This window comes from Oryx dammah, unplaced genomic scaffold (genome assembly GCF_014754425.2).
Source record: "Oryx dammah isolate SB20612 unplaced genomic scaffold, SCBI_Odam_1.1 HiC_scaffold_11229, whole genome shotgun sequence".
Lineage (NCBI taxonomy): Eukaryota > Metazoa > Chordata > Mammalia > Artiodactyla > Bovidae > Oryx > Oryx dammah.
The window spans coordinates 6,414,257-6,441,597 of record NW_024080622.1 but is presented as its reverse complement, the minus strand read 5'-3'; the positions used below and the strand labels follow the sequence as shown (position 1 = coordinate 6,441,597).

The 27,341-nt window shown below is 47.4% G+C and overlaps 1 protein-coding gene, 1 long non-coding RNA gene and 1 other non-coding gene across 5 annotated transcripts; 1 reads left to right on the top strand and 2 right to left on the bottom strand.

The window, feature by feature from the left end:
* Positions 1-271: 271 nt before the first annotated feature.
* On the bottom strand, positions 272-15,224 carry LOC120861200 (eukaryotic translation initiation factor 3 subunit D). Of its 3 annotated transcripts, none has more exons than XM_040236857.1 (15): positions 14,899-15,224; positions 12,239-12,371; positions 11,922-11,967; positions 10,917-11,053; positions 8,769-8,854; positions 8,150-8,222; positions 7,249-7,361; positions 6,368-6,500; positions 5,821-5,968; positions 5,067-5,197; positions 3,860-3,945; positions 3,638-3,767; positions 1,544-1,686; positions 859-1,142; positions 272-417 (listed from the first exon to the last, which is right to left on the bottom strand). In XM_040236857.1, exons 2-15 carry the CDS (start codon positions 12,359-12,361, stop codon positions 404-406), a joined length of 1,647 nt encoding a protein of 548 aa, XP_040092791.1. In that variant the 5' UTR covers positions 12,362-12,371; positions 14,899-15,224; the 3' UTR covers positions 272-403. The 3 variants fall into 3 exon arrangements, with proteins under 3 accessions (XP_040092791.1, XP_040092792.1, XP_040092793.1); XM_040236858.1 differs by having other exon boundaries at positions 7,249-7,358; positions 14,899-15,065; XM_040236859.1 differs by lacking the exons at positions 272-417; positions 859-1,142 and adding an exon at positions 1,178-1,280.
* A 2,919-nt stretch (positions 15,225-18,143) lies between these two features.
* Positions 18,144-18,215, bottom strand: TRNAE-UUC. Its single transcript has one exon. It is a non-coding gene; the product is annotated as a tRNA-Glu (tRNA).
* Positions 18,216-18,377: 162 nt separating this feature from the next.
* LOC120861199 lies at positions 18,378-27,004 on the top strand. Its single transcript, XR_005720504.1, has 3 exons — positions 18,378-18,540; positions 22,289-22,346; positions 26,456-27,004. It is a non-coding gene; the product is annotated as an uncharacterized LOC120861199 (long non-coding RNA).
* Positions 27,005-27,341: the final 337 nt, after the last annotated feature.

Genomic DNA, 27,341 nt, shown 5'->3' with positions numbered 1-27,341 from the left:
GTAGCCAGCTTGTGCTTGTGAAATGGACTTCCTATGGGGACCTCACAATGGACCTCACTCTCTGGCAAAGGATAATTTCAAGGGGTTCTAAGAACAAAAAACCCCAGGGCATTCACCTTCTAGCAGGAATGTAAAACCACTAATGCTGAGAACAAAGGAGGGAACCCAGATTATGAACTCCAGAGAGACTCTGCTGTGTCTCACCCTCCCTCTCTGAAGGGCTACCTTGAGAAAGAAGGGCTGTCGATCATAACGTAGGCACAGATGAAGGTAAGGGACTAAATAGAATTTATTTCAATGGCCCAGCTTCAGAGAGCAAGAGTCAGACACACATCCCACCAGGTATTCAGGGTCCTCCAGGCTCGATGCAGTTGCAGACGCCAGTTCCGCGTCACCATCTGGTTCAGGCTTCTTCCTCTGAAACATACAAAGGTTGTATCAAATTGGTGAATTGCTTATGATTTCCAACACTTTCACTCAGATGTGAAACCATTCAGATCCTCAGAGAACTAACAGGTATTTCCTTTAATCACCAACTGGTGAAGCAGGTGAGAGAACGATTTAAGGCCTAGCATGAATCTGGAGCAGCATTCCTCCCTGGGGCCACTGGCTAGTATCAGGGACTTCTAGCACCTTCCTCTAGACGTTTCTTTCCTGCCCTAACTCTCCTCGCCAATCCCGTCAAGTGCTCTAAAGGCTCTGGAAGTGGCTCCTGGAACTAGACTGAATGCCATACCAAGTGAAGCCTCAGGGAATTCCTGGAGTTTTCCACTGAGGTTAGAGGACTGAGGCTGCAGCACTTGGGCCCCAACCAGCCCAAAGGTCACGCCAGACTTCTGAGGGAGGCTTGCTACACACCTTCTTCTTCCTCTTCCTCCTCCTCCTCCTCCTCGTCGTCCTCATCGGAGCTGAAGGTGCCGTCGGGCAGGCTGTAGACACGGATGACCTGCTTGTTGGGGTCCTTGAGGATGAGGTACTTGCCCTCCTCCAGCTTCATGCAGATGTCGATAACGCAGCGCAGGATGCCCCAGGCATTCTCCACACTCAGGTTGATCTGACTGGCGAACTCGTTGGGCTTGAACTGCTGGGTACCCAGGATGACATGGCGCGAGGAGTCTTTCACGTGGTACCGAGACACGTAACTGCCGGGGGGAGGAGTGTTAGGGTGGGGCCCGCCGGCACAGACCATGTGGCACCGGGACACAGAACTGGGGGGAGGCGGGTGGCAGTGTTACCGTGGGGCCTGGCTGGCACAGATTGTGTGCAACTGGGACACATAACTGGGGGGAGGCAGGTGGCAGTGTTAGGGTGGGGCCCACTGGCACAGATCGTGTGGCACTGGGACACGTAACTACTGGGGGGAGGAGTGTTAGGGTGGGGCACACCGGAACAGAGACACAGCTGTGCCTGGGGTTGAGTTATCAGTTAAATGGCGGCCTCGTGCTTGTCCCAAGAAAAGGGAGAAAAAGGGAGCCTTGGTCTCCTAACGCGAAGACCCCTCCTTTCCGAAGATGAGCTCCTGGCTCCCGGGCAGGAATCTCACCCAAGCTTGAGGTACTCGGATCCAGCCAGCAAAGCACAGCAGGTCCAGCGGGCCAACTTGTAGCTGTTGTTTTTCAGCTCGGTGGCAATGACAGCCCCTCGCTGAGAATCAAGCTTCTGTCGCCAGTCAACGCCGTTACAGTGCTGTGGGAGGAGGGCCCTGGTTATAGGCGCCAAGGCACCATGCTGCCTGTGGACTGCTGGCCCCTCTGCTAGAGAAGAAGGTGCCTAGTAGGCTTAACCAGGGAGAGGAAAGCCCACAGGTAGGGCAGAAGACAGACATCATTTAAGGGGCAGGGCCTCCGCCCCTCCCTTGCACAGCCTGCCACATAGCTAGTGCTCAACAAACCTAACTCCTCTCTTCACAAGGTCTCAACCAGACCAGGACACATATTCACACATGTTAGAAACAAGTGCCATACAAGTGTTTATCACATGTGGTATGGAGAGGAAGAGTTTCACAAGGGAGTGTGGCAGCTCACCCGTGGAGAATACTGGCAGAAGCTGGAGTTGGGAGATCTGAGAGGGACAAGGAAGAGATGGACTGCTTTAGTGTGGAAGCCTGCAGAGGGAGGGGAGGTCAGGTAGGTTTGACCTGATGGAGAGGGAGTTAGGGAGGTCAGTTAAGAGACAAATGCAAAATATCAGGCGTCATGAGTAGGGTCCTGAACTAGGGTGATGTCCGTGAAACCTAGGGCTGGGCAAGTAGACAGACTGAGCCTGACAGCAGAATTCAAGGGTGCAGAGGAGGAGGAGGAGACGTTTGAGGCTCTGAGCCTAAGAGAGCAGGAGAAATGACACCGGTGGACAGTCAAGCCAGAGGGAATGACAAAGGAAGACACTGAAAGGACAAAGTATTTTAGAAAAAAACAACCACCAAAAAATTCCAAAACAAAAACAACAATGATGGAACAGGAGTCAGAAGAGATTTCAGGAATCATTTCTGGAGTTCAAGGATGAGGCTTGGGGTTAAGCTTAATTCTGAGATGGTCCCTAGTGGCCCTGCTTTTGCTGCATCTGCTATCCTGGAGTCTGGGGGAACCCTGAGTATAACTACCCAGGATCACGCTACCTCACGTCTATAAAGAGATTCTGCAGATGGAATTAAGGTCCCTTAAGATAGGGAGACCACCTGAGTGGACCACACACAGCATAAAGAAGTGACTGCGGCAAAAGAGTTGCATAAGGGACTGACCCTAAGAGAAGGCACCAGTGGGGGATTTAAAAGGAGGGGAAACAGCAAAGGAAACGTGAAGGCAGCTGAGAAACGTGCAGGACCAGACTACGGCAGTAGCAGAGGGCACAGTCACACAGAACGATGTTCCTGGGAGGCTGTGGTCAAAGTCTAAGAAAAGGCCACTGGTTCAGAGCTAGGTTCGCAGCAAACCTTCCAGGGTGCTCTCAGCAGGTGACAGAAGCTAAAGAACACCTGAGGAGTGAAACCTGGTGCCCGGAATGCTAATGCCTTGGCTCTAACTCAGGCACAGCACAATGGCCCCTGACCTCCATCTCACTGGAACCTCGTTAAATACAGGCCTGTCCTTGCTGTCCTAACCAAGGCTCTTTTATTCTACACACCAGTGACCAGGAGCATGGCCACACGTTTTAAATTTAGGTGTGTAGGCCAGGTACTTTCAGAAAGGATGATAGCCCCATCCTGGCACACCAGCCTGGGAGAACGAAAAGAGAAGGAAAAATGAAGGATGTGTATTTCTTTCAAGATGCTCCTCCTGAAAAGCCAAATCTGGGATAATCTGAGAATCTGAGTTCAGTAAGAGACAAAGTTGAAAAAAGGGTGCCACAAGGTTGAAGACCAGGTAGGGGCTGCCATAAGTGAAATAACAGGTCAGAAAGGAGAGCTGCCAGCTCAGCTCATAAGGAGAGACTTGCAGAGGGCAGAAGCCAACAGGAGGTCAGAATGGACAGAGACAGAAAACACCGAGGAAAGGTAATCACCTGCACACACGATCTCTTCCTCAAAGCGGAACTAAGTAGGGGGAAAACTCAGAAGACAGAAAACCTCTGTAAACGAGGCAAGGGGAAGAGACATAGGCTGCAGGCGCCAGCCCAGGACACGGTGCCCCGTGTGCCTCACCCTGGAGTCCCACTCGTTGAGGGTCTTGATGTTGATGAAGGACACCTCCCCGTTGGCTCCAGTCATGACGCCATCATGCTCACAGCGGACGATGAGGTCGATGTCGTCCCCGAGCTTCCACCGGCGGTAACTGCAAGGAAGAGGGAGTGCCTCTGGTCACCCGAGGCCCTGGGTCCAGATGCACCACCCACACAGGGCGGGGGCACCAGGGAGGAGACATACCGGTACGCCACAGAGGCGATCTCGTTCTTATCCATGTCATCTTCCACAAATGGGTTGGGGTTGGGGAAGTTGTATCTTTCCTTCCCCTGTAAAAATGACACAGGTGTTGTGAGACAGTGCCAAACTGTTGCCAAGGCAATCAGCCATAACCTGCACCTCTCCTCTGTCACAGTGCTCCTGGGTCCCGAGAGCTTGAGGGGGCTCTGGGCACACTGCTGAGGCCAAGCGAGCACCCCGTGGGTCACAACAGAGGTAACAGCTCGAGTTCACCCTATGCTCAAGTTTGTGAAACATGAGCTTCTAGTCTCTTATTTAACTAGCAACAGCACCCCCTCCTGTTATGTTTTCCTCCAAGGTACACACAATCATTTGTCACAACATGTATGTATCCTGAGCTTACCATCTTTCCTCCTCCACTGTGTGTTAGTCGCTCAGTTGTGTCTGACTCTTTGCGACCCCGTGAACTGCAGCCTGTCAGGCTCCTCTATCCATGGGATTCTTTAGGCAAGAATATTGGAGTGGACTGTTGTTCCCTTCTCCAGAGGATCTTCCCGACCCAGGGATCCCACCCAGGTCTCCTGCACTGCAGGCAGATTCTTTACCACCTGAGCCACAGGGAAGATCTTTCCCCCTCCATTATGATGAAGGTTTCTAAGGGCAGGCACTTTGGCTGGCTGGTTGCTGTATGCCCAGCTCCTAAGCAATGCACCTGTATCTGTGCACAAGGGTGTCCCGGTCATATATTTCAAGGAATCTTCACAATGTATCTATATGAGACAAGTATTATTCAAGTATTCTAATTTTACAGAGGGGATTCCCTGGTGGCTTGGGGGTAAAGAATCTGTCTGTAGTGCAGGAGATGTGGGTTCCATCCATGGGTTGGGAAGATCCCTGGGAGAAGGAAATGGCAACCCACTCCAGTATTCTTGCCTGGGAAATCCCAAGGACAGAGGAGCCTGGCAGGCTGTAGTGCATGTGGTCTTAAAGAGTCAGACACAACTTTGCAACTAAACAATTTCAGAGAAGAAACGTGACTGGCACCACAAAGCTAAAAGTGGTGAATCTAGGGCTCAAAGTCAGGCCGCCTCTGTGACAAGCAGGGACTCCCCTCTGTCCTGTCTAATCCCACAACCCAGAGCTGACGACCCAGTGTGTGCTCAGTAGGCAGCAGCTGGGGCGGATGAGCTGAGCGTGCCCAGGACCTCACCATCCTCAAGCACTGCTGGGAGAAGTTGTGGTTGATGTAGGTCGCTTCCATGGCCAGGTTGCGGGGCGAGTTGAAGGAGTTACCCTCATCTTGAGGGGGCTCGTTGGCTGTCTCACTCACTGTCAGAAGGTCTGCAAAACCGGCAGCATGGTCACCCACCCATGAAACAGTCACCAAAGAGGTGTAGGGCCCCTTAGGGAGGTGTGGTGCCTCAAATGACACAGGCCCTTCCTCTAAGGACTGCCATCTGCGGACCTGGGTCTCCTGAGTGGGGGTGGGTGGGGCGGTTTCTGGATAACCTAAGATACTAACGTTAAATTCTGTCACAAGCACATCTGTTTTTGAGTGCCCTGGTTTTCATTCAACGTGTGTGTGTACATACATATGTGTATGGTACACGTGCGTTTTTCCTTCATGAATATGCTGAAGTAAAAAAGGCATCAATCCAAAGAAAAGTGTCACGTGCGTACTGAAGGTGGTACGGAGAGCTGACAGAAGTCAAGACGACGCTACTCAAGTGAGCGGGAACACGGCGTTGGGGTGCCATGAGGACTCGGAAGGCTGCGGCCCTGGCAGGGGTACTGCAGCGACAGCCCCTTCCTCTATCTCTGAGGAGGCTGAGGGGGATTCTGACATGGCTGTTGGTGTTCGTGGGGAGACAGAACACCTTCTACCCATTCTCTGTGCCTGGGAATGGCTTTGGACCAACAAGGACACTCAAGAGCCTCTGTGTGTTCCTAGACAGGCTTCTTACCAAAGTCAGAGTTGTCCCTCTTGTCAAAGAAGAGCTTGGACCCGACCCTCTGGACGACAATGTCCCAGGAATACACAGAGCGGGTGCAGCTCATCAGCGTGGCCAGAATGGCGTCGGTGGCAAACACGTTGCCCTGCGTCTTTGCCAGCTGCAAGGAGGACAGCAGAGAGATGGGGCTACTTTGGGGCTCATCTGCCCATTCACAGGAGGCGAAGGACTTGTCTGTAAGGAGCCCCACACCCATACCTACACCTCTGGTTGTCTGAGCCAGGATGTAGCAAGCCAGCCAGCAAGCTTGTATCCTGGGTCCAAGGAACTGCAGTTTCCTGACCACCTGCCACACCCCAACACTTACGGTCCGGTCACCAGAGTGCCTTCATTTTCACCTAATCCTAAATCGACTCACATGAGTCTTATCTACAAGACCATCTGAGGCCCGGTCGGTTCATACACCCCCCCACCCCTCGCCGCATCTCTGCTCTCTCTGAGGCCTCAGCGGTGGTATTACAGCGTTCCCCTCAGGTGGGCATGGGGCAGGGGTGCCCACCTTCCGGATGACGGGGTCATCTGTGGTGGTGACAGTGTGGAAGATACGCTTGATGCTCCGAAGCGGCTTCTCGCTCCGCGTGGTGATGCGGTCAAAGGCCTTGTCATAGTACTCCAGGGCCCCACAGCACTCGCTGAGGGGAAAGCACGCAACACACACTAAGTCAGGGGGAGCAAGACTACCTACTTCTTCTCTGTTACACCACGGAATCCAAAGTCTTATCCAAAAGTCTAACACATGAGAGGTGAGAACAGTCTCTGACTGGACTCTCAGAGCTCATGCAGGGCCTGCCCCCTCAGGTCCTGAAGTGGCTCCACACAACAGTGACCACAACTGATCCAGCTCAGGACCCGACTCCCCGCCCCACTTTAGAGACAGGGAGGGGCGCAATGACAGAGACCCCAGCGGAGGCTGCCTCCTGGCTGATGCCCCAGCTCCCGCTAAGTTATGTCCACCCACTGGCCTTCCGAGATAAGGAGCTCTTTGAAACATTAGGAAAAGCGTCACTTCTCTTCAAGAACTGCAATCTTTCTCTTTCTGCCCAAAGAGCTACAGAACCGAACCTTCTCCTTTGCTCAGAATTTCAGGAAGCTGAAAGAAATCTAGAGTTTTAATAATAGGAAATTTCTTTCTGCTTTCTCCCAACAAGAGTTCTATGACTTAATTTTTCTTTTGCTCACAATGCCAGGAATTTGAAAGAGAACTGAAGTTTTAGCTTCAGTAAACTTCTTTCTGCTTTTCCCGCCACAGGCATTAATTTTTTGTTTTTTTAAAACTCGTCCGCTAATCTTAGGCAATGTCTTGGGGCTCAGGCCAAGTCATCACCAGCTGGTTCACACACATTAAGAGCATGATAGAGGGTAGGAAAAGATGCCACCTACATGTCCTGGGGCTCTGACACTTCCAAGTACCGCATCTTCATCAGCTGAGGGAAGTCCATCTCCTCCTTCACCTCCCAGTCACTGCGGACTTCCACCGAAGAGTCTCGGGGCTTCTGTCAGGAAAGACCGTTGAAGGGGAGAAATGACAGCCAGCGCGAAACATAAGCAAAAGGCAGGTAACAGTAGGAAGGGCTTGTATTCAATAAACATATTCAGAACATTCATACGACAGGCTGGCTGTTTTCTAACGGCTCCTCTGCATTTCTCCCGTGTCACTGTCTGGCTATTCTTGCTGCTACAGCAAGCACCGTGTCCAGCAAATGTAACTCCCACAACTGCACCTTCACTCCTGCTCACACACGTCTTCTACTCACACAACGTCCACGGTGGCACCATGCACAATACCCTCAAGTAAAAACAACCCTGATGTGCATCAGCAGTGAACAGGCAGACAAAACATGGTCTATGCATGTAATGGAACATGGCAATAAGGAGGCATGAAGTGCTGACATGGGCTACCACATGGATGAACCTTGAGAACATGATGCTCGGTGAAAGGAGCCAGTCACAAAAGATCATTCTGCTCTGGGTCCATTTATATGAAATGTCCAGGAGAGATTAATCCAGAGACAGAAAACAGAGAAGGGCGGTCTAGGGCCAGGGAAAATGGCTGACTGGAACAGGGCTTTTTGTAGAGTGATGAAAACATTCCGACACAGACCACAGTAATGGCTGCAGGACTCCATGCAGAAACTATGAACCACTGAGTTCAGTGGGTGAATCTTAAGTTCAACCCATCTTAAATGGGCGAATTGTATAGTATGAGAAGTATACCTCAATAAAGCTGTTATAAAACCAACCAAAAAAATTCCTGGACAGAATTCTGATACGGATATACTACCTGTGATTTTTGGTCCCATTTCTGCCTCACTCCAAATTGTTTCTGGAATTTTTTCTGCAGTCGTATGCGTTCTCTGGAAAGACAGGAAAACTGCTTTCAGTACAGATTTTTAAGAAAAATAGAGGCTTAAGAAAAAACAGAAACCCAGACGAAAATGGCACACACTAGACATGCTAAGAGAGGTATATCGCCCCCTGTATGCCAGTATATACCAGTATATACCACTCTATCTCTAGAGGCTGTCCTCTGGCAGCCATAGCTTAGGCAGGCTACTGTCCTACACAGCTCTAGGGACTCATAGGACCCGGTGTGAATGGGCCCCAGGAGCTGCACCACAGAAGACTTGAGTCTAAGTGAAGCCCCGGGATCACTTCCTGTCTGCCTTTGTTTCCGTGTCAGTCAGCGCTCATGTCCAGTGCAAGCAGTTTCCTGTCCATGGTCTCTGCTGTGACCACCTCTTGAAGGACGACACCAGGGCTGAAACAGTGGCTTAACTGGCTTTGGGAAGGTTTTTGGTTTTTCGTAATACTGGGGAGGATGACTGTTCTGCTCTGGTCTCTTGACAGCAGTGTGGTCAGTCCTGGAAAAATAACTTGTTCCAAAAGGATGGGCAGCTCACCTCTCCTTCTGCTTGGCGCTCTTAGGCAGGGTCTGCAGGTTGAATTGCAACATGTTCCGTCGATCTTTGTCTCTGCGGAGATTTCGCTAGGAATCAGGAAAAAACATCATGTTAAAATCTTGGGAGATTCGGCTGATAATTATAAGTACCTAATCAACGCTGCCGGGAGAAATATCAATAACCTCAGATATGCAGATGACACCACTCTTATGGAAGAAAATGAAGAGGAACTAAAAAGCCTCTTGATGAAAGTGAAAGTGGAGAGTGAAAAAGTTGGCTTAAAGCTCAACATTCAGAAAACAAAGGTCATGGCATCCGGTCCCATCACTTCATGGGAAATAGATGGGCAAACAGTGGAAACAGTGTCAGACTTTATTTTTTTGGGCTCCCAAATCACTGCAGATGGTGACTGTAGCCATGAAATTAAAAGACACTTACTCCTTGGAAGAAAAGTTATGACAAACCTAGACAGAATATTCAAAAGCAGAGACATTACTTTACTGACTAAGGTCCGTCTAGTCAAGGCTATGGTTTTTCCTGTGATCATGTATGGATGTGAGAGTTGGACTGTGAAAAAGCATGAGAGCCGAAGAATTGATGCTTTTGAATGGTGGTGTTGGAGAAGACTCTTGAGAGTCCCTTGGACTGCAAGAAGATCCAGCCAATCCATTCTGAAGGAGATCAGCCCTGGGATTTCTTTGGAAGGAATGATGCTAAAGCTGAAACTCCAGTACTTTGGCCATCTTATGCGAAGAGCTGACTCACTGGAAAACTCTGATGCTGGGAGGGATTTGGGGCAGGAGGAGAAGGGGACCACAGAGGATGAGATGGCTGGATGGCATCACTGACTCGATGGACGTGAGTCTGAGTGAACTCCAGGAGTTGGTGATGGACAGGGAGGCCTGGCGTGCTGCGATTCATGGGGTCGCAAAGAGTCGGACACGACTGAGCGACTGAACTGAACTGAATGGGCAGCTGTTAGAGCAAGTTTAGGTGGCAGCAGCCCAGTTGCACATTTCACTCTGTGCTTTTACAGGATCAACATCTGGGGTTTTTAGGTTGAGTAAGCACAGGCCTACCTCTCAGATACTTTGGGTCTGGTCCCAGACCACCACAATAGAGTGAGTATTATAATGAGGCAGGACACACAAATGTTTTGCTTTCCCAGTGGTTATAATTTATGCTACATATACTATACACTGTACCGTAGTCTACTAATGTGCAACACTGTTATGTCTTAAACAATGTATATATCTTCATTAGAAAGAAACTTTACTGCTAAAAAATGTTAACCACCTTCAGTGATTAGTAACATCACTGATCACCACAACAGATATAATAATAAAAAAAGTCTGAAATATTGTTATGACAGAGACATGAAGTGAGCAAATGCTATTGAAAAAATAGAATCGAAAGACTTGCTTCATGCAGGGCTGCCACAAACCTTCAATTTGTTAAAAAAAAAAAAAAAAAAAGCAGTTATCTGTTTCTTGGTACTGAAGCACAATAAAAATGTTTGTACCTGGAATTAGCTTAGACTCATAGGCATGCTTTTACTGAGGCAGGTTCACTGGCTCTTACTAGAGTTGCTGAGTTTGCCTCCTTATGTGAGAAGATGCAGCCCAACTGGATCATCTACTCAGTAAATCCCGGACACAGCAACTACTCGAGGCAACAGACACTGACACACATGGTTATCCAGCACAAACAGCCAGATGTCCTAGCTACTGGTCAACAGACAGCTGAACTACTTAAAGGCATTCCTGGACATGGTACCTGTTTACTTTAGCACAATTTGTCACTAAAGAGCTACTTGGACTCACTGCAGCTGCTTGCTGTGTTGAGTCGTATCTACCTCCTTGTGACCCTATGGACCGCAGCCTGCCAGGCTCCCATGATACTAGAGTGGGTTCCTTTTCCTACTCCAGGGGATCTTCCTGACCCAGGGATTGAACCTGTGTCTCTTGCATCTCCTGCTTGGCAGGTGAATTCTTTACTACTGGGAGACGTGGGAAGCCCATTAATATATTATGGGAATAATCAGGATACCCACAGTAACATGCTTTCCCCTCATCAGTACTCACATGGTACCAATTTTAGCACCAGGTGACAGCCCCAAGCTGGTCAGATTGCTGGCTCTTGACTCACCTGTGCGAATCGCATTCGATTCCGCTGGTAGGCAGTCTTCTGTGTGCGTGCTGTGTCCACCAGCTGGAAACTAGTTTCATCCTCCTCGTGGAAGTAAGCATATTGACTTCCACCTCCAAACTGAGAGGAGTACTTATCTGCAGGCAAAGGTGACAGCATGTAACAACACTACCTACAAACTTTATACGTACATAGTAGTCTAAAGCCTGATATTTACAGTGTGGTCTCAGCAGCCACTCCATCGGCTGGCAGCATTTTAGATGTACAGACTCACAGCTCCACCCTAGATCCACTCAGTAAGAACCATCATTTTAATAAGATCCCCAGCAGATTAATATGCACATTCAAGTTTGAAAAGCTCTGGTCCAAAAAACTTTCTAAGTCAAGACAGTCTGAGGAACTCAAGACAAGCCCATCTTGCACTCTGCCTTATTCTGTAAGAACAGGAGTTACAGTTTACTCTCTCAGGAGAGGCAAGCAGGCGGTTGGTTATACACGTCATCACTGTCACCAGCTGGCGCCCAAGGCAGACGTGGCTAATGGGCTAGGACTGGCTTTCTGGCTGACCTCAGACTCAGATCATCTTTAACTCAGTATTCCAGGGAGCCATTCCCAGCTCTCGACTAGTGCAGAGGTAAAAACTAACTTCTATTAGGATCCTAAAACCAGGAGTTTTAAAACTGGGATTCACTGACTGGCCTTACAGGTTCAGTAAATCCCAAGTAATGAAATACAAAACGGGAATGTGTTCACCAGATTTGTAAAAGGGGCCATGGCTCCCCAAAGTAGGGGGAAAAACCTACTATAATATGCTGAACAATCTAACTTTTGAGGCTATTTACCAAAAAAATGGATTGTTTCCACAGTCCATAATAGGCCCCTAACAATTATGAGTTATCACCATTTCGTTCCCATCCTAGAACGCTTTCAGGTGGAGGTTACTAGAAACACTAACAATCCACCGAGGGCCTGACCTGGGCAGGCAGGCAGGCGGAGAACACTTACTTGTATATCTCTTGTCTTGGTACGTGGCCCCCGTCCAGTCTGCAACCTAGTGAGCACAACAAGGGAAGGCAGAGAGCACACATCAACCAGGCAAGTTTCTGCTGACCCAGAAATCCCCTCCTCCCAAGTGAGGACACAGTGTCACAAAGTGTTAGAAAGACTGGCTCAGGTCAGCTTTGTAAGAGCCCAGCTCTCCTATGACCACTGGAAGTAGCCAGAGCTTCTAACCATTATCCTTTTGAGAGAATAAAATTGAAATGAACTTGGAGCATCAGCTGCAGCTTTAAAAGATTCAGACCCCGCTGATAGGCAAGCACCTTTCCGAGCCGATCTCCTTTGCTGAACGGCTGGTAGGGCATATCCCGAAACTGCTCCGGAACCGCACAGGGACCCCAGCCTGAGGGGTTGTCCTGGATCACGGGTGTCATGAACTTTGCCATCTTTTAAAACCTTAAAAATACAAATAACAAAGTAACTCCATGAAGAAAAGCCTCAAAAAAAAAAAAAAAAAACCCAAAGTCTTCCATTTGAGGTATGCTAATACATAGTAAAATTAAAAAAGCAAAACACAAAACAGAACCCTCAACTGTTGAGCTACTCTCCACTTAACATCTTCTTGTAAATAATACTGTGAATACTTAAAACTCAGACGACTGCTAACCAAATTTATGTATCATATCTCACTGTTTGTTTTTTTCCACTGTACTATCTCTGACATGAACCTGCACCTTCTAATTGATGAGGTGTCATATCGTATTTGGCAACTTTTCTTTCTTAGTGTTACATGAAGGTATTGTGCTTCTTGAATTCAGTGATGTCTTACAGATTTGATGAAATGTAATTAACTTTTTTTTGAGTTTAATAACCAGGTTCCAATTTTCATTCACACCTTTACAGACACACAATATTTAATTCCCCTAAACCTCAGTCTCTTTACCTGAAAAATAATAAGATCCTTGTTTTATTCCCATCAGAGGATCACTGTGAAAGCCGTATATATTAAGTTAACATATGCAGAAATAGTTCCATTGTGAAACGCCAGACACTTACTATTCTGTCTTACAAAAATACATTTACACACAGTGCCGAGAAAAAACAAGGGTCCATGAATATATCCTGAAATGCAACCTTCCTTTGTTGTTCTTTCAATTTTCTGTTGTCAGTGTAAATTCTTATGCAGGGCATAAAAGTCAGGCAGAAAGCCCAGCAGAAGGTTGAGGAAGCCAGAAGCCTTATGTCATGAAAGTGGCCGAACACAGCCAATGTTCATAAACATTATGAGTACCAGGCATGTTGTTAGTGCTTTCCACACATTAATTCATTAACTCCTCAACAATCTCCTCTCGAGGTAAGGCCAGTATTAGCCCCACTTTCTAGAGAAGAAAACTGAGGCACAGAGATATCAAGAAATCGCCCAAAGGCACAACACTAATGGATGAAAATCTGAACCCTGGGAAACTGGCTTCAGAGCCCACACTTTGTGTAAGGCCAGTACTCCTCTCAGGAAGAGTAAAAACCAGGGGCTCGACAGATATCTGCCAAACAATTCCTCCCCAAAACTCATGCATGCATTTATCATCCATTCTAATCCCCTGAAAATGCCCAGAAGCTGAGTTCCCAGGGGAAAATTCACCTCACAAATATTTCCAGAGTCTGGGGAGCAAACAAAGAGCTGTTGCTGCTAAGTCACTTCAGTCATGTCTGACTCTGTGCGACCCCATAGATGGCAGCCCACCAGGCTCCCCCATCCCTGAGATTCTCCAGGCAAGAACACTGGAGTGGGTTGCCATTTCCTTCTCCAATGCATGAAAGTGAAAAGTGAAAGTGAAGTCACTCAGTCATATCAAAGAGCAAAGAATACTAAATTTATGAAACTCTCTTCATTTTCCCATGATGGGGAGAGTTCCTACAGAGGTGACACTTGCGTGATCCAAAAGGGCATGAACCTGGAAGCTCCATCCTCCCACCTAAACTTAAATTACACTACAGGAAGCGGACTGAGGGAGAGTGTGGTGGTCTCAAAACAATATACCCTTATATATTACCAGGGTCCTACAACATGTCAGATGCAACACCACTAACCCCTAGGCCCCCATTTCAGATAAAAAAAAAAAAACACAGTTCAGCCAAATCAAGCAGCTGATCTCATCATTTCAAGATAGACTTGGTTTCTAGGGTCCTCTGTCTTAAGTGTAACACTCTTCCCATTATTTTACAGCTGGACAGCAGCCTGAAAAGATCCTGGGTTTCAGATCATATCAATAACACAATAAGATATCTCCAAACACACTTTAAAAGGGGTGGAAGGAAGTCGCTTGGTTTCAAAGCGTAAAATAAAAAGTAGGCAGAGTACAATGTAACCAATAGGGGAAACTAAATCTTTCAGTTGAAACGGAGTGACAGCTGTACTGGCTACAGATATAGGATGAGGCGGCATCAACAGGACAGTCATAGGGAGAGCCTTGTGGCTGGCAGGTCATGTACTGTGCACGTTCTCGCAGCCACTGCAGATCGTTTGCCAATTCCTGGGCGGTCAGTGTCAAATTAGAGATCAACCAACTACATCCTAGCCTTCCATTTCATAGGCAAGGAAAAGAAACATTTAGACTGTGAACTCCTCAGAGCAGGGCCGAACATCGCTCAGTTTGGCACACCCAACAGCCCTCTCATAGAAGCTCAGGGAACCGTGGGGCACTTTAAAAGACCCTGAGACTCAGGGGGTTAATGGCATGTTCACATCAGAACAGACTGTCGGTGGCCGCTAAGCGGACTCCAAGGAAAGAGACCTCAACCACAGGCTCTACCCCGCACTGGCTCGGACCTAGGGGCACCGAAGGCGGATTCCTGCCCCGCCCAGCGGAGGAACAGGGAGGCAGGAAGGGGCGTACGGAAGTCTCTTCCGGTAGGCCCCCGAAGGCCAGGCGCAGCTCAACTCTGCTCTGGAGATCCGCGGAAGCGTACGAAATACGCTGCTTACCTGTAACCGCCGTAACCGGCCCCGATGGTGAGAGATAGTCTAGGCCGGATACCGCGCCACCGCCTGAGCTACGGGGAACCGGGAAAGGAGGAAACATGCGCGCGCAGCGGCCGGTACCGTAAACACGACCGACGGTGTCGTAAACTGCTTCTTGGCTTCCTTCCGGTTCGACGGCGGAACGCACGAGTCGTAAAGCGAAGGCACATCCGGAAGTTCGTCACTGTTCTTTTCGCGGTGTTCTTATTTAGCCTTCGAGCATGTTTACAGTTACGTCATGGGGCATCCGGCGACACTCCGAGAGTTTCAAGTTTCTTGAAACGTGGAGGCCTTGTAGTTGGAGTTGGAAGCGGAGACTGGCTGAAAGCCCCTCTATGTCCCACAATGCCTTGCGGGCCGTTCTGGCCCTCTGTATCCCACAACGACCCGCGGCTCCTGCCTTCTTTGAAAGATCGTGTGGCTGAGTTTCACCGTTAGGGGGAGTTCGAGTCTTTCAGGCAGGTTTTTGTGGCTACTCGCTGAGCTTTGAGCGGTTTCGGAAACAGACCAGAAGGTGCAAAGTGACCTGAGTAGATCAGACTACTAGTGTCGGAGGTCCCTGCCAGTGTTCAAACCATACTTCCACAGTTCTCAGACTTTCTTGTTTGACAAAGATTCCTGGAGTGCTAATTTGAAAAATGAAGATCCCGGGTCCCCTTCCATAGACTGTTACACCAGCGTGGCTTAGCTGGAGCCCAGAAACCTGCATTTTAATTGGTGGTGATTCTGAAGTGGCGACTCAGGAACCACCTTCCTACGATGGCAACGGTGCTGTCTTTTTGGAAACTCAGCCTACGGAGTTTGTCCTGCAGCACACCAGGCCTCCCTGTCCATCACCAACTCCCGGAGTTCACTCAAACTCATGTCCTTCAAGTAGGTGATGCCATCCAGCCATCTCATCCTCTGTCGTCTCCTTCTCCTCCTGCCCCCAATCCCTTCCAGCATCAGTCTTTTCCAGTGAGTCAACTTCTTCGCATGAGGTGGCCAAAATACTGGAGTTTCAGCTTTAGCATCATTCCTTCCAAAGAACACCCAGGACTGATCTCCTTTAGAATGGACTGGTTGGATCTCCTTGCAGTCCAAGGGACTCTCAAGAGTCTTCTCCAACACCACAGTTCAAAAGCATCAGTTCTTCGATGCTCAGCTTTCTTCACAGTCCAACTCTCACATCCATACATGACTACTGGAAAAACCATAGCCTTGACTAGACGGACCTTAGTTGGAAATGTAATCTCTCTGCTTTTGAATATGCTATCTAGGTTTGTCATAACTTTTCTTCCAAGGAGTAAGTGTCTTTTAATTTCATGGCTGCAGTCACCATCTGCAGTGATTTTGGAGCTCAAAAAAATAAAGTCTGACACTGTTTCCACTGTTTGCCCATCTATTTGCCATGAAATGATGGGACCAGATGCCATGATCTTCGTTTTCTGAATGTTGAGCTTTAAGCCGACTTTTTCACTCTCCACTTTCACTTTCATCAAGAGGCTTTTTAGTTCCTCTTCACTTTCTTCCATAAGAGTGGTGTCATCTGCATATCTGAGGTTATTGATATTTCTCCCAGCAATCTTGATTGCAGCTTGTGCTTCTTCCAGCCCAGCGTTTCTCATGATGTACTCTGCATATAAGTTAAATAAGCAGGGTGACAATATACAGCCTTGACGTACTCCTTTTCCTATTGGAACCAGTCTGTTGTTCCATGTCCAGTTCTAACTGTTTCTTCCTGACCTGCCTACAGGTTTCTCAAGAGGCAGGTCAGGTGGTCTGGTATTCCCATCTCTTTCAGAATTTTCCACAGTGTATTGTGATCCACACAGTCAAAGGCTTTGGCATAGTCAATAAAGCAGAAATAGATGTTTTTCTGGAACTCTCTTGCATTTTCGATGATCCAGTGGATGTTGGCAATTTGATCTCTGGTTCCTCTGCCTTTTCTAAAACCAGCTTGAACATCCGGAAGTTCACGGTTCATGTATTGGGGAATTTCAAAACATTTGAAAGAATCTGAGCACGTGATTTTTGTTCAAATCTCAAGATTATTTACTACCTGGTCTCTTAGGCTTCCTTATCAGTCTCCTGGCCTGTCTCCTTTATTGGAAAGTATACTTGCTGTTAGAGCTGATATTTATTCTTGGCTCTGCCACTTTAGCAGTGTAGCCTTCACATCTCGACCTCAGTTTCCTTATTTGTAAATTGAAGATGATAAAAGGAGGTGCTGTGAGGGTAAAATATATGTATGTGAAAATACTCAGGAATTCCACTTACCAGTTGGACATACTTGGGCTTGTTAATTGATCTCTTTGAAACCTTATTCATGTATAAAATGAAAAGTTAACAGCAGCATCTGTTTCTATAAATTCTCTTCTAATCCACTCATCATCCAGTTTTCCTAATTTTTGTTCACAGTACCCAGTGGATGATGCTTATCGAAAAACCTTGTAGTCATCATTGGTAGTTCCTTTTCCCACCACATTCAATCTGTCAGCAAGTCCTCTTTATTCTTTTAGAATACATTTTGAGGGAATCCTCTGCTGGCCCTGTGGTTAGGACTCTGCACTTCCATTGCAGGGGGTGTGGGTTTGATCCCTGGTGAGAAAACTAAGATCCTGCAACCTCACAGCATGGCCAGAAATGAAACAAAAAATGAACCATGGTAAATGCCACCACTTTCCCTCACCATCTCCAGCCTCATGCTTGGGCCTCCAGCATCTACTTGTGTTCCTCTAGGGTTTTTTCTTTGTGTGGTGATCAAAGCATCTATTCACAACCTTCTAGTAGCTTCCCATTATATACTTGGAATAAAATATGAAAGTCTTCCTGTGACCTGTCTGGTCCTAACTATCTATCACCCTGTCATTTTATATTCACTCTTCTCTAGCTCTGGAGAAGGCACTGGCGACCCACGCCAGTACTCTTGCCTGTAAAATCCCTTGGATGGAGGAGCCTGGTAGGCTACAGTCCATGGGGTCGCTAAGAGTCAGACACGAATGAGCGACTTCACTTTCACTTTTCACTTTCATGCATTGGAGAAGGAAATGGCAACCCACTCCAATGTTCTTGCTTGGAGAATCCCAGGGATGGGGGAGCCTTGTGGGCTGCCATCTGTGGGGTCACACAGAGTTGGACACGACTGACGTGACTTAGCAGCAGCCACAGCAGCTGCTGCTCTAGCTCACATGCTTTTTTTTTTTTATGCTGCAGGACTTGCAGGATAGTTCCTTGACCAGGGGTTGAACCTGGGCCCCAGCAGTGAAAGTGCTGAGTCTTAACCACTGGACCACCAGGGAGCCCCAATCATGCTTTTTTTTTTTTTTTTTAATGCCACGGGGCTGTGGAGAGAATTAAATGAGTTAATTTAAGTGCTTGGAATAGTACCAGGCACGTGGCAAGTGAGAGAGTGAATGAGGACAGGGCAGGGCTACTCAGAGGGGTGGTTAGTTGTGGACACAGGCTGGTGAATATGTAGGGGAGATGTATTCCCAGCACCAGAGAACAGCAGGCAGCAAGGTCTCAAGCAGGAAGAAGCCTGGGTGTGACCCAGAAAAAGGAAGTTTCCATTTAGAAATGTGCAGGCCATGGAACAAAGTATGGGATTTTATCCTCAGGATAAAAGTAAGCTACTGAGGGATTTTAAAATGGGGAGGGAGGGAGGGAGGTCATGACCTGATTTAATGTAAAGGAGGGTCATCCCCACTGCCTGTGGAGACTTGAGAGTTGGGTAGGCAGAAAGAGGCAGCAAAGGTGTCCATTGGGGGAGGAATTTAGATAGGATCTCCCACCTAAGCCCAGGGACCCAGTATTGAGAATGAGACAGACTCTCCAAATTCTTCTCCATCTGGGGTGGGCAGGGACATCACGGCCAAAATGGAAAAGATGATTAAACTCTGACATAAAAGCGAGATTGCAGCAGATGGCCTGTGGGCCCACAGGAAAAAAAAAAAAGAAAACAAAAGACATGGTCCAAGCAATCCAGCAAAAGTTACATCTCCCCTTATAGTGTAGCACATATTACAACTTACTATTAATATTCAGTACACTGACATTAATTGAATCCTTATTTATGTGCCTGGGGTAATGTGCTGAATTCATTTTCTCATTTAATTCTCACAAAACCCCTATCCACTCATTCAATAATTCCCCAAATATGGATCACCAGGCACTGTTCTAGGTAGGACAGTAAAGCTTCTGCCTCCCAGAGCTGACACTCTAGAAGCAGAGACAGAGCTTAGACAAGGAAGCAAAAATATTTCAGTACATGATGAGAATTATGAAGAAATGAAGCAGAGGAAGAGGTGAGGAGGCACGGAGGAAGATACAGCTGTTTTAGAAGTGGTGATCAGAGATGATCTCACTGGGGAGATAACTTTTGAGCAGACACAAGGATGCTGGGACCAGGCCAGCTGGGTCAATATGGACTCATGTGTGGAGCACCTGAGGGGGTGAGGGAAGGGCCTGTGTTCTCGGTTGCTAGAACAGTATCTGACATAGAGCAGGTGACTAGTAAGCATTTGTTGACTAATCAGTGCATAAAAAGATCAAAATTAGTATGAGATCATTTATTCAGCTTGCATTATAAGAACCACCACTTTGCAGCAGGACCATGTGTATATAATGATCCATTGTAAGATTCTTCAAAGAACTTCTCTTCTAGATGAGTGAGTGACTGCAAAAGTATTTTCTAAACTAAAAAGTGGAGATCCATAGTAGGCCTGCTGGCCTTTCCGTATTCATACCCTGATGTCATGTCTAGAAGCAGGAGGCATCATTATAACTGTTTTCTCCTTGGCCTTTTGTGCTGTTCTGTTCTGTCCTGTCCCTTTCAGATGAGACAAATGCCTTGTCTAACAGGAACCTCCAATGTTTTAAAAAGGGAACTAGCATTTATTGAGTGCTTATTATATGCCAGGCAATGTGCTAGTGTTTAAATCATTCCTGATGCTTTCTAAGAGTTCTTTGAGACATTCATGAAGGTGGGGAGAAACAGGCTCTGGGCAATTGGGTGTTTGGCTCAGTGAGTAAGTGACTGCCCTAAGATTTGAGAGCAATTTTGTGTCCTTAAGAACTCCCATCCCGGGAGGGAGGTTCAAGAGGGAGAGGTATATCTCCGGCTGATTCATGTTGATGTTTGGCAGAAACCAACAAAATTCTGTAAAGCAATTTCCTTCAGTGAAAAAATTGATTAAAAGAAAACCCTTCCATCCTTTACAGAATGGTTCAGAAAGCCTTCCCTAAGGTTTGGGTTTTCTTTTTCTCCTTCCTCCCATGTCTCTTGCCTCTGGTCTTTCTGATTGATTCAGACACTTCCTGTCCTGGATATCAGCAGCAGTTCCAGGATTTCTCCATGGGAAGGGAGTAGAGACAGCAATATGGTGGAAAGGAGGGGGAACCCTGGGCTTGTTTTAAAGCTGCGTTTGTGGAGTAGATGCCCTGCTTTCATTGGGGTTGTATGTTTATTGCGGGAAAGGAGCCTCTGTAGTATATTCTGAGAACTTGGCCAAATGTGGGTGACCATATCATTTACCATCTAACTTAGGGCCCTTTGGGGAGAGAAAGGGGTTGTTATCAATACTTATGCCAGACAAAAGCTGTAAACTGGAACTGCTCCTTGCAAACTAGAAGGTAGGGTCACCGTAGGGGAAAGGGAAATAAAATTGGCCTCTGTTCTGGTTACCTGTTGCTGTGGAACACATCTATCCAAAATTTGGTGGTTTATGGCAACAATCCTTTTATATTCTCTGTTGACTTCTGTCGGTCAGAAGTTGAGGAAGGGCTTGGCTGGGTGGTTCTGGCCTTGGGTCTCTCAGACAGGTAGTTAGAGGTGCGGGGAGCTGGAGTGGCCGGGGGCTGGCTAGACAATTCTCTTTTTCTTTCTCTCCATTTAGTCTCAGGGTCTCTCTGTGTGGTGAGTTCACATGGAGAGTTTGGGTTTCCTCAGAACATGGTGGCTTCAGGCCAATCAGACTAGTCACAGGCAGTTTAAGACTGCCAGAGCACGCATTCTGACTAATAAGCTGGGAGCTGCGTGGCCTTCTACGATCCAGCCTCAGAAGGTGTGTGTGTGTGTGTGTGTGTGTGTGTGTGTTAGTTTCTCAGTCGTGTCTGACTCTGCAACCCCATGGACTGTAGCCCTCTGGATCCTCAGGAGGAGAGATTCTCCAGGCAAGAATACTGGAGTGGGCTACCATTTCCTTCTCCAGATGATCCTTCCTGACTCAGGGATTGAACTCAGGTCTCCTGCATTGTAGGCAGATGCTTTAAGCTCTGAGCTACTAGGGAAGCCCCTAAGTTACGTAGCACCAGTTCCGTCCCTTCCCTTGGTTCCCAGCAAGTCCCAAGCCTGCCCAGAGTCAAGGCATAAGGTTCTAGAAGAACATGTGGAGATGCTATCGTGGTCATCGTAGGAGCAGAAAATCTGCCGCAGATGTCAGCTGACCTTTTCTAAGAGTCACCAGTTGGTTGTCTGCAAACGTGTGGCTGATGAGCTGGGGACACATCAAATTCCAGAGAGAGTGTCTGAGCAAGTCTGGCTGAGGGGAGGCCTGGAAGGTGGCCATGGTTTATCATGGCAAACTGATCACAGGGAATGGAGGAGGGACTGGAGATGTAGAAGGGGGAGGGTCTAGGAGCCAGAGCTGGTGCTGTCCAGGGGGCTAAAGTGTCACCCCCATTTCCTGGGCCAGAATGGCCCCTCAAGCTGCCTCTCCTGATAGATGCTTCTTCAGAAAAACGCTGCTTCTTGTTCTGACTCTCTCCCATCATGATCATAAATCCTCACAGAGCTTTAACTGCAGGAAAGTAAGTGCTGGTCAGGCCAACAAAAGCACCGGGTCCTGCCGGTGGCTGTATTTCTTGTGCTTTCTATTAGATAGATCATCTGTTTATGCATCAGGCCTGCTTTGTGTGCACACTTACCCTGAACTGCGATGGGCTCACCAAGGTCTCCTCTGGGGACCTGCCAGTGTGGCCAGCCCCATTCCAGTGCAGCAACCTTTTGTGCCTTCTAGGAACCAACACAGGAATTACCGTCCCATTTTACAGATGGGAAAACAGAAATGTAGTCAAGAGGAATGTCTTGCCCAAGGTCAGCCAGCTGGTAAATGTGCAATTGGAATGCACCCAGGATTGCCTGAAACCAGGCTGGCATCTCATACAGTTCCAAGGTCCAGATAAGCTCTGAAAACCACAAGCTGTCTCATGAAGTTGAGGACAGCATCTGATGGCAAACCTGATATGAATTGGATATGTTGTTATTTACTTTTTAAAGAGTTTTTGTTTTTGATGTGGACCATTTAAAAAGTCTTTTATTGAATCTGTTGCAATATTGTTTCTGTTTTTTATGTTTTGTTTTTTTGGCCTCCAGGCATGTGGGATCTCAGCTCCTGGGCCAGGGATTAAACCCACATGCCCTGCATTGGAAGGTGAGGTTTTAACCACTGGACCGCCAGGGAAGTCCCTGGACATGAAGTTATTTATAGTCGTTCTTATCCCTCTTAGTATGAATATGTATACATTTTTCTGTGTATGAATAATGAGTTTATGAAGGGTTTATGGGATTCTGCCCCAGAACTTGCTGGGCAATTGTGTAATATACGGTAGACTCACTCTATAAATGTTTCTGAAGTCCACAGAATTCTGTTAGCAAGCACATTGAGCCCCAGGTGTTTCAGGTCAGAAACTATGAACTTGTACCACACTTTTCTGTCTCAGAGATATAGAAGGCACTACCCCCAATTTACAGATGAGAAAGACTGAGGATGGGGGAAGTGGTACCCAAGGCAGATTCCGTGAAATTGCAGCATTTTATCATCCTGTAGGAGTGTGCTGGGGGGAAGGGAAGCCTTTGAATCACCAGCCCACCTCAGCCTCCTAAGAGCCTTGTCGCCCCAGCAAAATTTTAAAAATAGAAAACCTGGAAGGATTAAAGCATCCCAAAGGATGCTTCAGGTCCACCGGAAGAAAGGGAGGTTCGCTCTAGGTTCCGTTGGTTGGCATTCAAATTTATTTATTTTTTAAAAATCTCAGCTGGATGTACACTCACCCATCACAGGACCAGTTCTCAGAATAGAGAGGTGCCTGTTGACTCGCCCACCCCACTTCCTGCCAGTGCGGGCATATCTCCAAGTGCTGAGCCATCCACTTCTCTGCTGTGGCCTGAGATATATCAGGATTTGCAGCCCTGGTGACGGGAGACAAAATAGACTCCCATTTCCTTTGGAACCATTTAGCTACTTGAGAGAGTGCTTGACTGTTTCAATGAGATGATCAAGAATCAGGCTTCTCCTGGCCTCTCTCTGCCCTATACATTTTCCCTTGTTGGAAACTGGGATTTGGTGTTCTGGGAAAAGAGAAAAACACCAATTCTGGCTTGATCTACCTGTGTAGTGTTGGACAGCATCCCTCTGTGAAGCTAATGTTCGGTTTCTGCAGTGCTTGCGTTGTTTTCTGTGCCACTTGTTGTGGTTCCCACTGTCCTTAAAACTGGAAACGATGCCTGGCAGCTTCCCAGAGAGCATTATCAGGGCTACGTAACTGCAAGAGATATTTAAGGAAGGTGGGGGGTCTCATGGGGCAAGATGGTATCACACAACACAAACAGACATTGGTGGAGACAGACTGCCTGAATATGAATCCTAGGTTATTGCTAGCCACATGACCTTGGGCATGTCATGAGATTATCTGAGCCTCAGCATCCTCATCTGTAGAAAGGACAGAATCATAGTATGTAGGTCATGAGAATTAAATCAGATAACATGGAAAGTGCTTAAACAGTGCCCAGCATGCAGTAAACACTTAATCTATGTTGTCTGGACTGGCATAGTCACCAGAAACCAGTGGGGGTTTGACTGGGCAAGTACTTTCAACATTTCAAAAGCAATAGCTTGTCACTGGTAGGGATCCAGGTCCTGAGCTGGTCACTCAGAGTTCAGTGACCTAGCCTTCCTCTCAAGTGGCCCAAAGCTTAGTGAGGAAGTAGGTGGGATTGCTTCAGGGGCTACAGTGCCTATGAAGTGCTTAACAAAATGGGTTTTGAACCTACATTTATAAAGCAGATTTCAGCTAAGAAGCTGGTGCTGAGTAGGAGCTGCCCCCAGACCAGGGATTCTCTGCTTTGCCACACTCCCTACTATTCTCCATTGCATCATATCTGACCTACTTCCTGTTCATGTATGTTTGTTGCCTGCCCTCTATGGGAATTTGCAGATGAATTACAGCGCAAGGCTGTGAGTGTTGTGGAAATAGGATGAGTGATAATAATTCAGCCTTGGGCAGTCAGGAAGAATTTCCCAGGGGAGGCAAAGTCACAGCTGCTTTTCTCTAAAACCTGCGGAAGCTGCCGAACACCCTCATTTTTATGGTTCAAGGACAGGCATAGAGGACACAGGCAGAGCCGGCAGGGATCTCTGACATAAAGCCACCAAAGCTAAGGGGCCTGTTTGAGGTCATTCAGCCAGCAGATGGCACAACTAGGGCTAGAATCAGGACTGCCAACCAAAAATACTTGCGGGCCTTGGCAGTCAGGTGAATTTGTACTCTGGCGTCTTGAACTGGAGGCCTGTCTCTGCCACTTACTTGCAATATGACCTTGGCTAAGTTGTTTCATCTCCTTAAACCTCTGTTTTTTCATCTGTAAAAAGGGCTAAGGATTCTGACCTCAAAGGAGCATCCTGAGGGCCAAATAATGAGAAGCTGAATAGGGAGACAGCCGTAAAGTCAAGAGGACTCTTGACATGTGAGGGTCATCACAATTATTGCAAACTAGCCACCATCCCCCTACAGGTCTGCCACCATCTGTTTGGCAGAGACCTTGAAGGGGACCCATCCCCCATCTGCCTTGTCCAGTTCCTTGTGGTAGTATGCTTGGCCTTCTTCCAGCTGTGGACCTAGGATGGGAGTGTTTTGGAATTCTCGGACTTTGAATGTGAGCAGGACTCTGGGTGCAGAGCTCCAGGGCTCCCCTCTTCCAGGAGCTGCCAAAGTCTAAGGAGGTACTGAGCTAGAGATGGGAATGAAGCAGAATTTCCTGGGAAAAAGAGGAGAAATGTCAATAATTCCTTAATTTTCTTCAAGACTGCCAGCGGGGGGAACCTTGAAATTGCCGGTCAGTGGCTGAAACTATTAAGACAGAATAGCACTGACGACCTCGATTTGGGAGGTCACCTTGTGCTGAGTTCAAATCTTGGCTTTTCTCCGTACTAGTTGAGTGTGTCTTTTGGCAAAATTGCAAGCTTTCCTAAACCTCAGTGTTCTCACCTGCAAAATGGGATTCTTTTTATTTATTTTCATTGAAGTAGTGTCAGACTTTATTTTTTGGACACCAAAATCACCACAGATGGTGACTGCAGCCATGAAATTAAAAGACACTTACTCCTTGGAAGAAAAGTTATGACCAACCTAGATAGCATATTCAAAAGCAGAGACATTACTTTGCCGACTAAGGTCCGTCTAGTCAAGGCTATGGTTTTTCCAGTAGTCATGTGTGGATGTGAGAGTTGGACTGTGAAGAAGGCTGAGAGCTGAAGAATTGATGCTTTTGAACTGTGGTGTTGGAGAAGACTCTTGAGAGTCCCTTGGACTGCAAGGAGATCCAACCAGTCCATTCTGAAGGAGATCAGTCCTGGGTGTTCTTTGGAAGGAATGATGCTAAAGCTGAAACTCCAGTACTTTGGCCACCTCATGTGAAGAGCTGACTCATTGGAAAAGACTCTGATGCTGGGAGGGATTGGAGGCAGGAGGAGAAGGGGACGACAGAGGATGAGATGGCTGGATGGCATCACGGACTCAATGGACGTGAGTCTGAGTGAACTCCGGGAGATGGTGATGGACAGGGAGGCCTGGTGTGCTGCGATTCATGGGGTCACAAAGAGTTGGACACGACTGAGCGACTGAACTGAACTGAACTGATAGTTGATTTATAGTGCGTTAATTATTGCTGTACAACAAAGTGATTCCGTTATAGACACACAAATGTATACATATACATTCTTTTAAAAATATTCTTTTCCATTATGGTTTATCATAAGACATTGAATATAGTTCTCTATACAAGAAAGACAAGTAGGAACTTGTTGTCTATCCCTTCCACATATAAAAGCTTGCATCTGCTAATCCCAGCCTCCGACTCCGTCCCTCCTCCAGCCCCCTCCTCCCTTGGCAACGACTCATCTGTTCTCTACGTTGGGGAGTCTGCTCCTGCTTCATAGATAATTTGTGTCATTTTAATGTCTTAGGTTCCACATGTAAGTGATATCAGGCAGTATTTGTCCTTCTCTTTCTGAGCTACTTCACTTAGTATAATCATCTCTAGTTGCATCCCCAAATGGGATTCTTAGAAGTAGCTATTTTATAGAGTTAAGTGAAAATTAAATGGGATTGTATGGTAAAGCGTTAAGCACAGTGAGAAGTTCAATAAATTGCCAGTTATTCATATCATTACAAATAGTCACAACCATCTATCATATTTGCACAGGATTTTACCATTTATGAACTAGTTGTGCTTTTCTTTCTTATCCCATCTGACCTTCACAAGAACTCGTTGAGCTGACCTGTGCAAGGATTATGACCTCACTGTACAGATGAGAAAACTGGAACCCAGAGATGGCAGCAGTCTGCTGAAGGTCACGCAGCTTGTGAGTGGCAGAGCCAAGTTCAAGTCTTCTCAGGTGAAAGATGGTTAGCGTTCACTGGGCCAGGCCAGCCCACCTGCAAATGTGACTAGGCTTCTCCCAACGACCTCTTCATAGAGAAACAGTCCAGTGTTGCTTCAGACTCTCGTTGCCTCTGTTTATTGTACTCTGAGCCTATACCACTTCCGAGGATGAAGAAATTTCTCTTTGTTCTGTGGTGTCAGACTGACTTTTCCTTGTATTTGTCCTAACTCAACCTCCAGTGGTCCCCTCCCAGCCCGATCCCTCAACCTCCAGTGGTCCCCTCCCAGCCTGATCCCCGCCGACCACCAGGAGCTCCATGTGTTCTGAGTTCTGGCCACAGGATGGCGCTCCTCCCCAAGGTATGAAAAGTCCTGCCCAGCACTTGGATTGCATCAGATATTAATTAAACACCTACTATGTGCGAGTCACTGTGGCTGCTGAGGAGAGAGCTTCAGTTTGGTACTGGAGATGTGGGTTCAGTCCCTGGGCTGGGAAGATCCCCTGCAGGAAGAAATGGCAACCTACTCCAGTATCCTTCTCTGGGAAATGCCAGGGCCAGAGGAACCTGGCAGGCCATGATCCACAGAGTTGCAAAGAATCAGACACAGATGAATGACAGCATGAGTACAGATTTTCAGAGTTCACTGAGCAATTGACCTACATTGCATTTGCCAAATAACCCTGTTATACTGGATGAGGTGGATCTCTCCACCCCTCAGTTTGGGGAGGAAACTGAGGCACGGAGAGGTGGCAGGGCTGCCATAA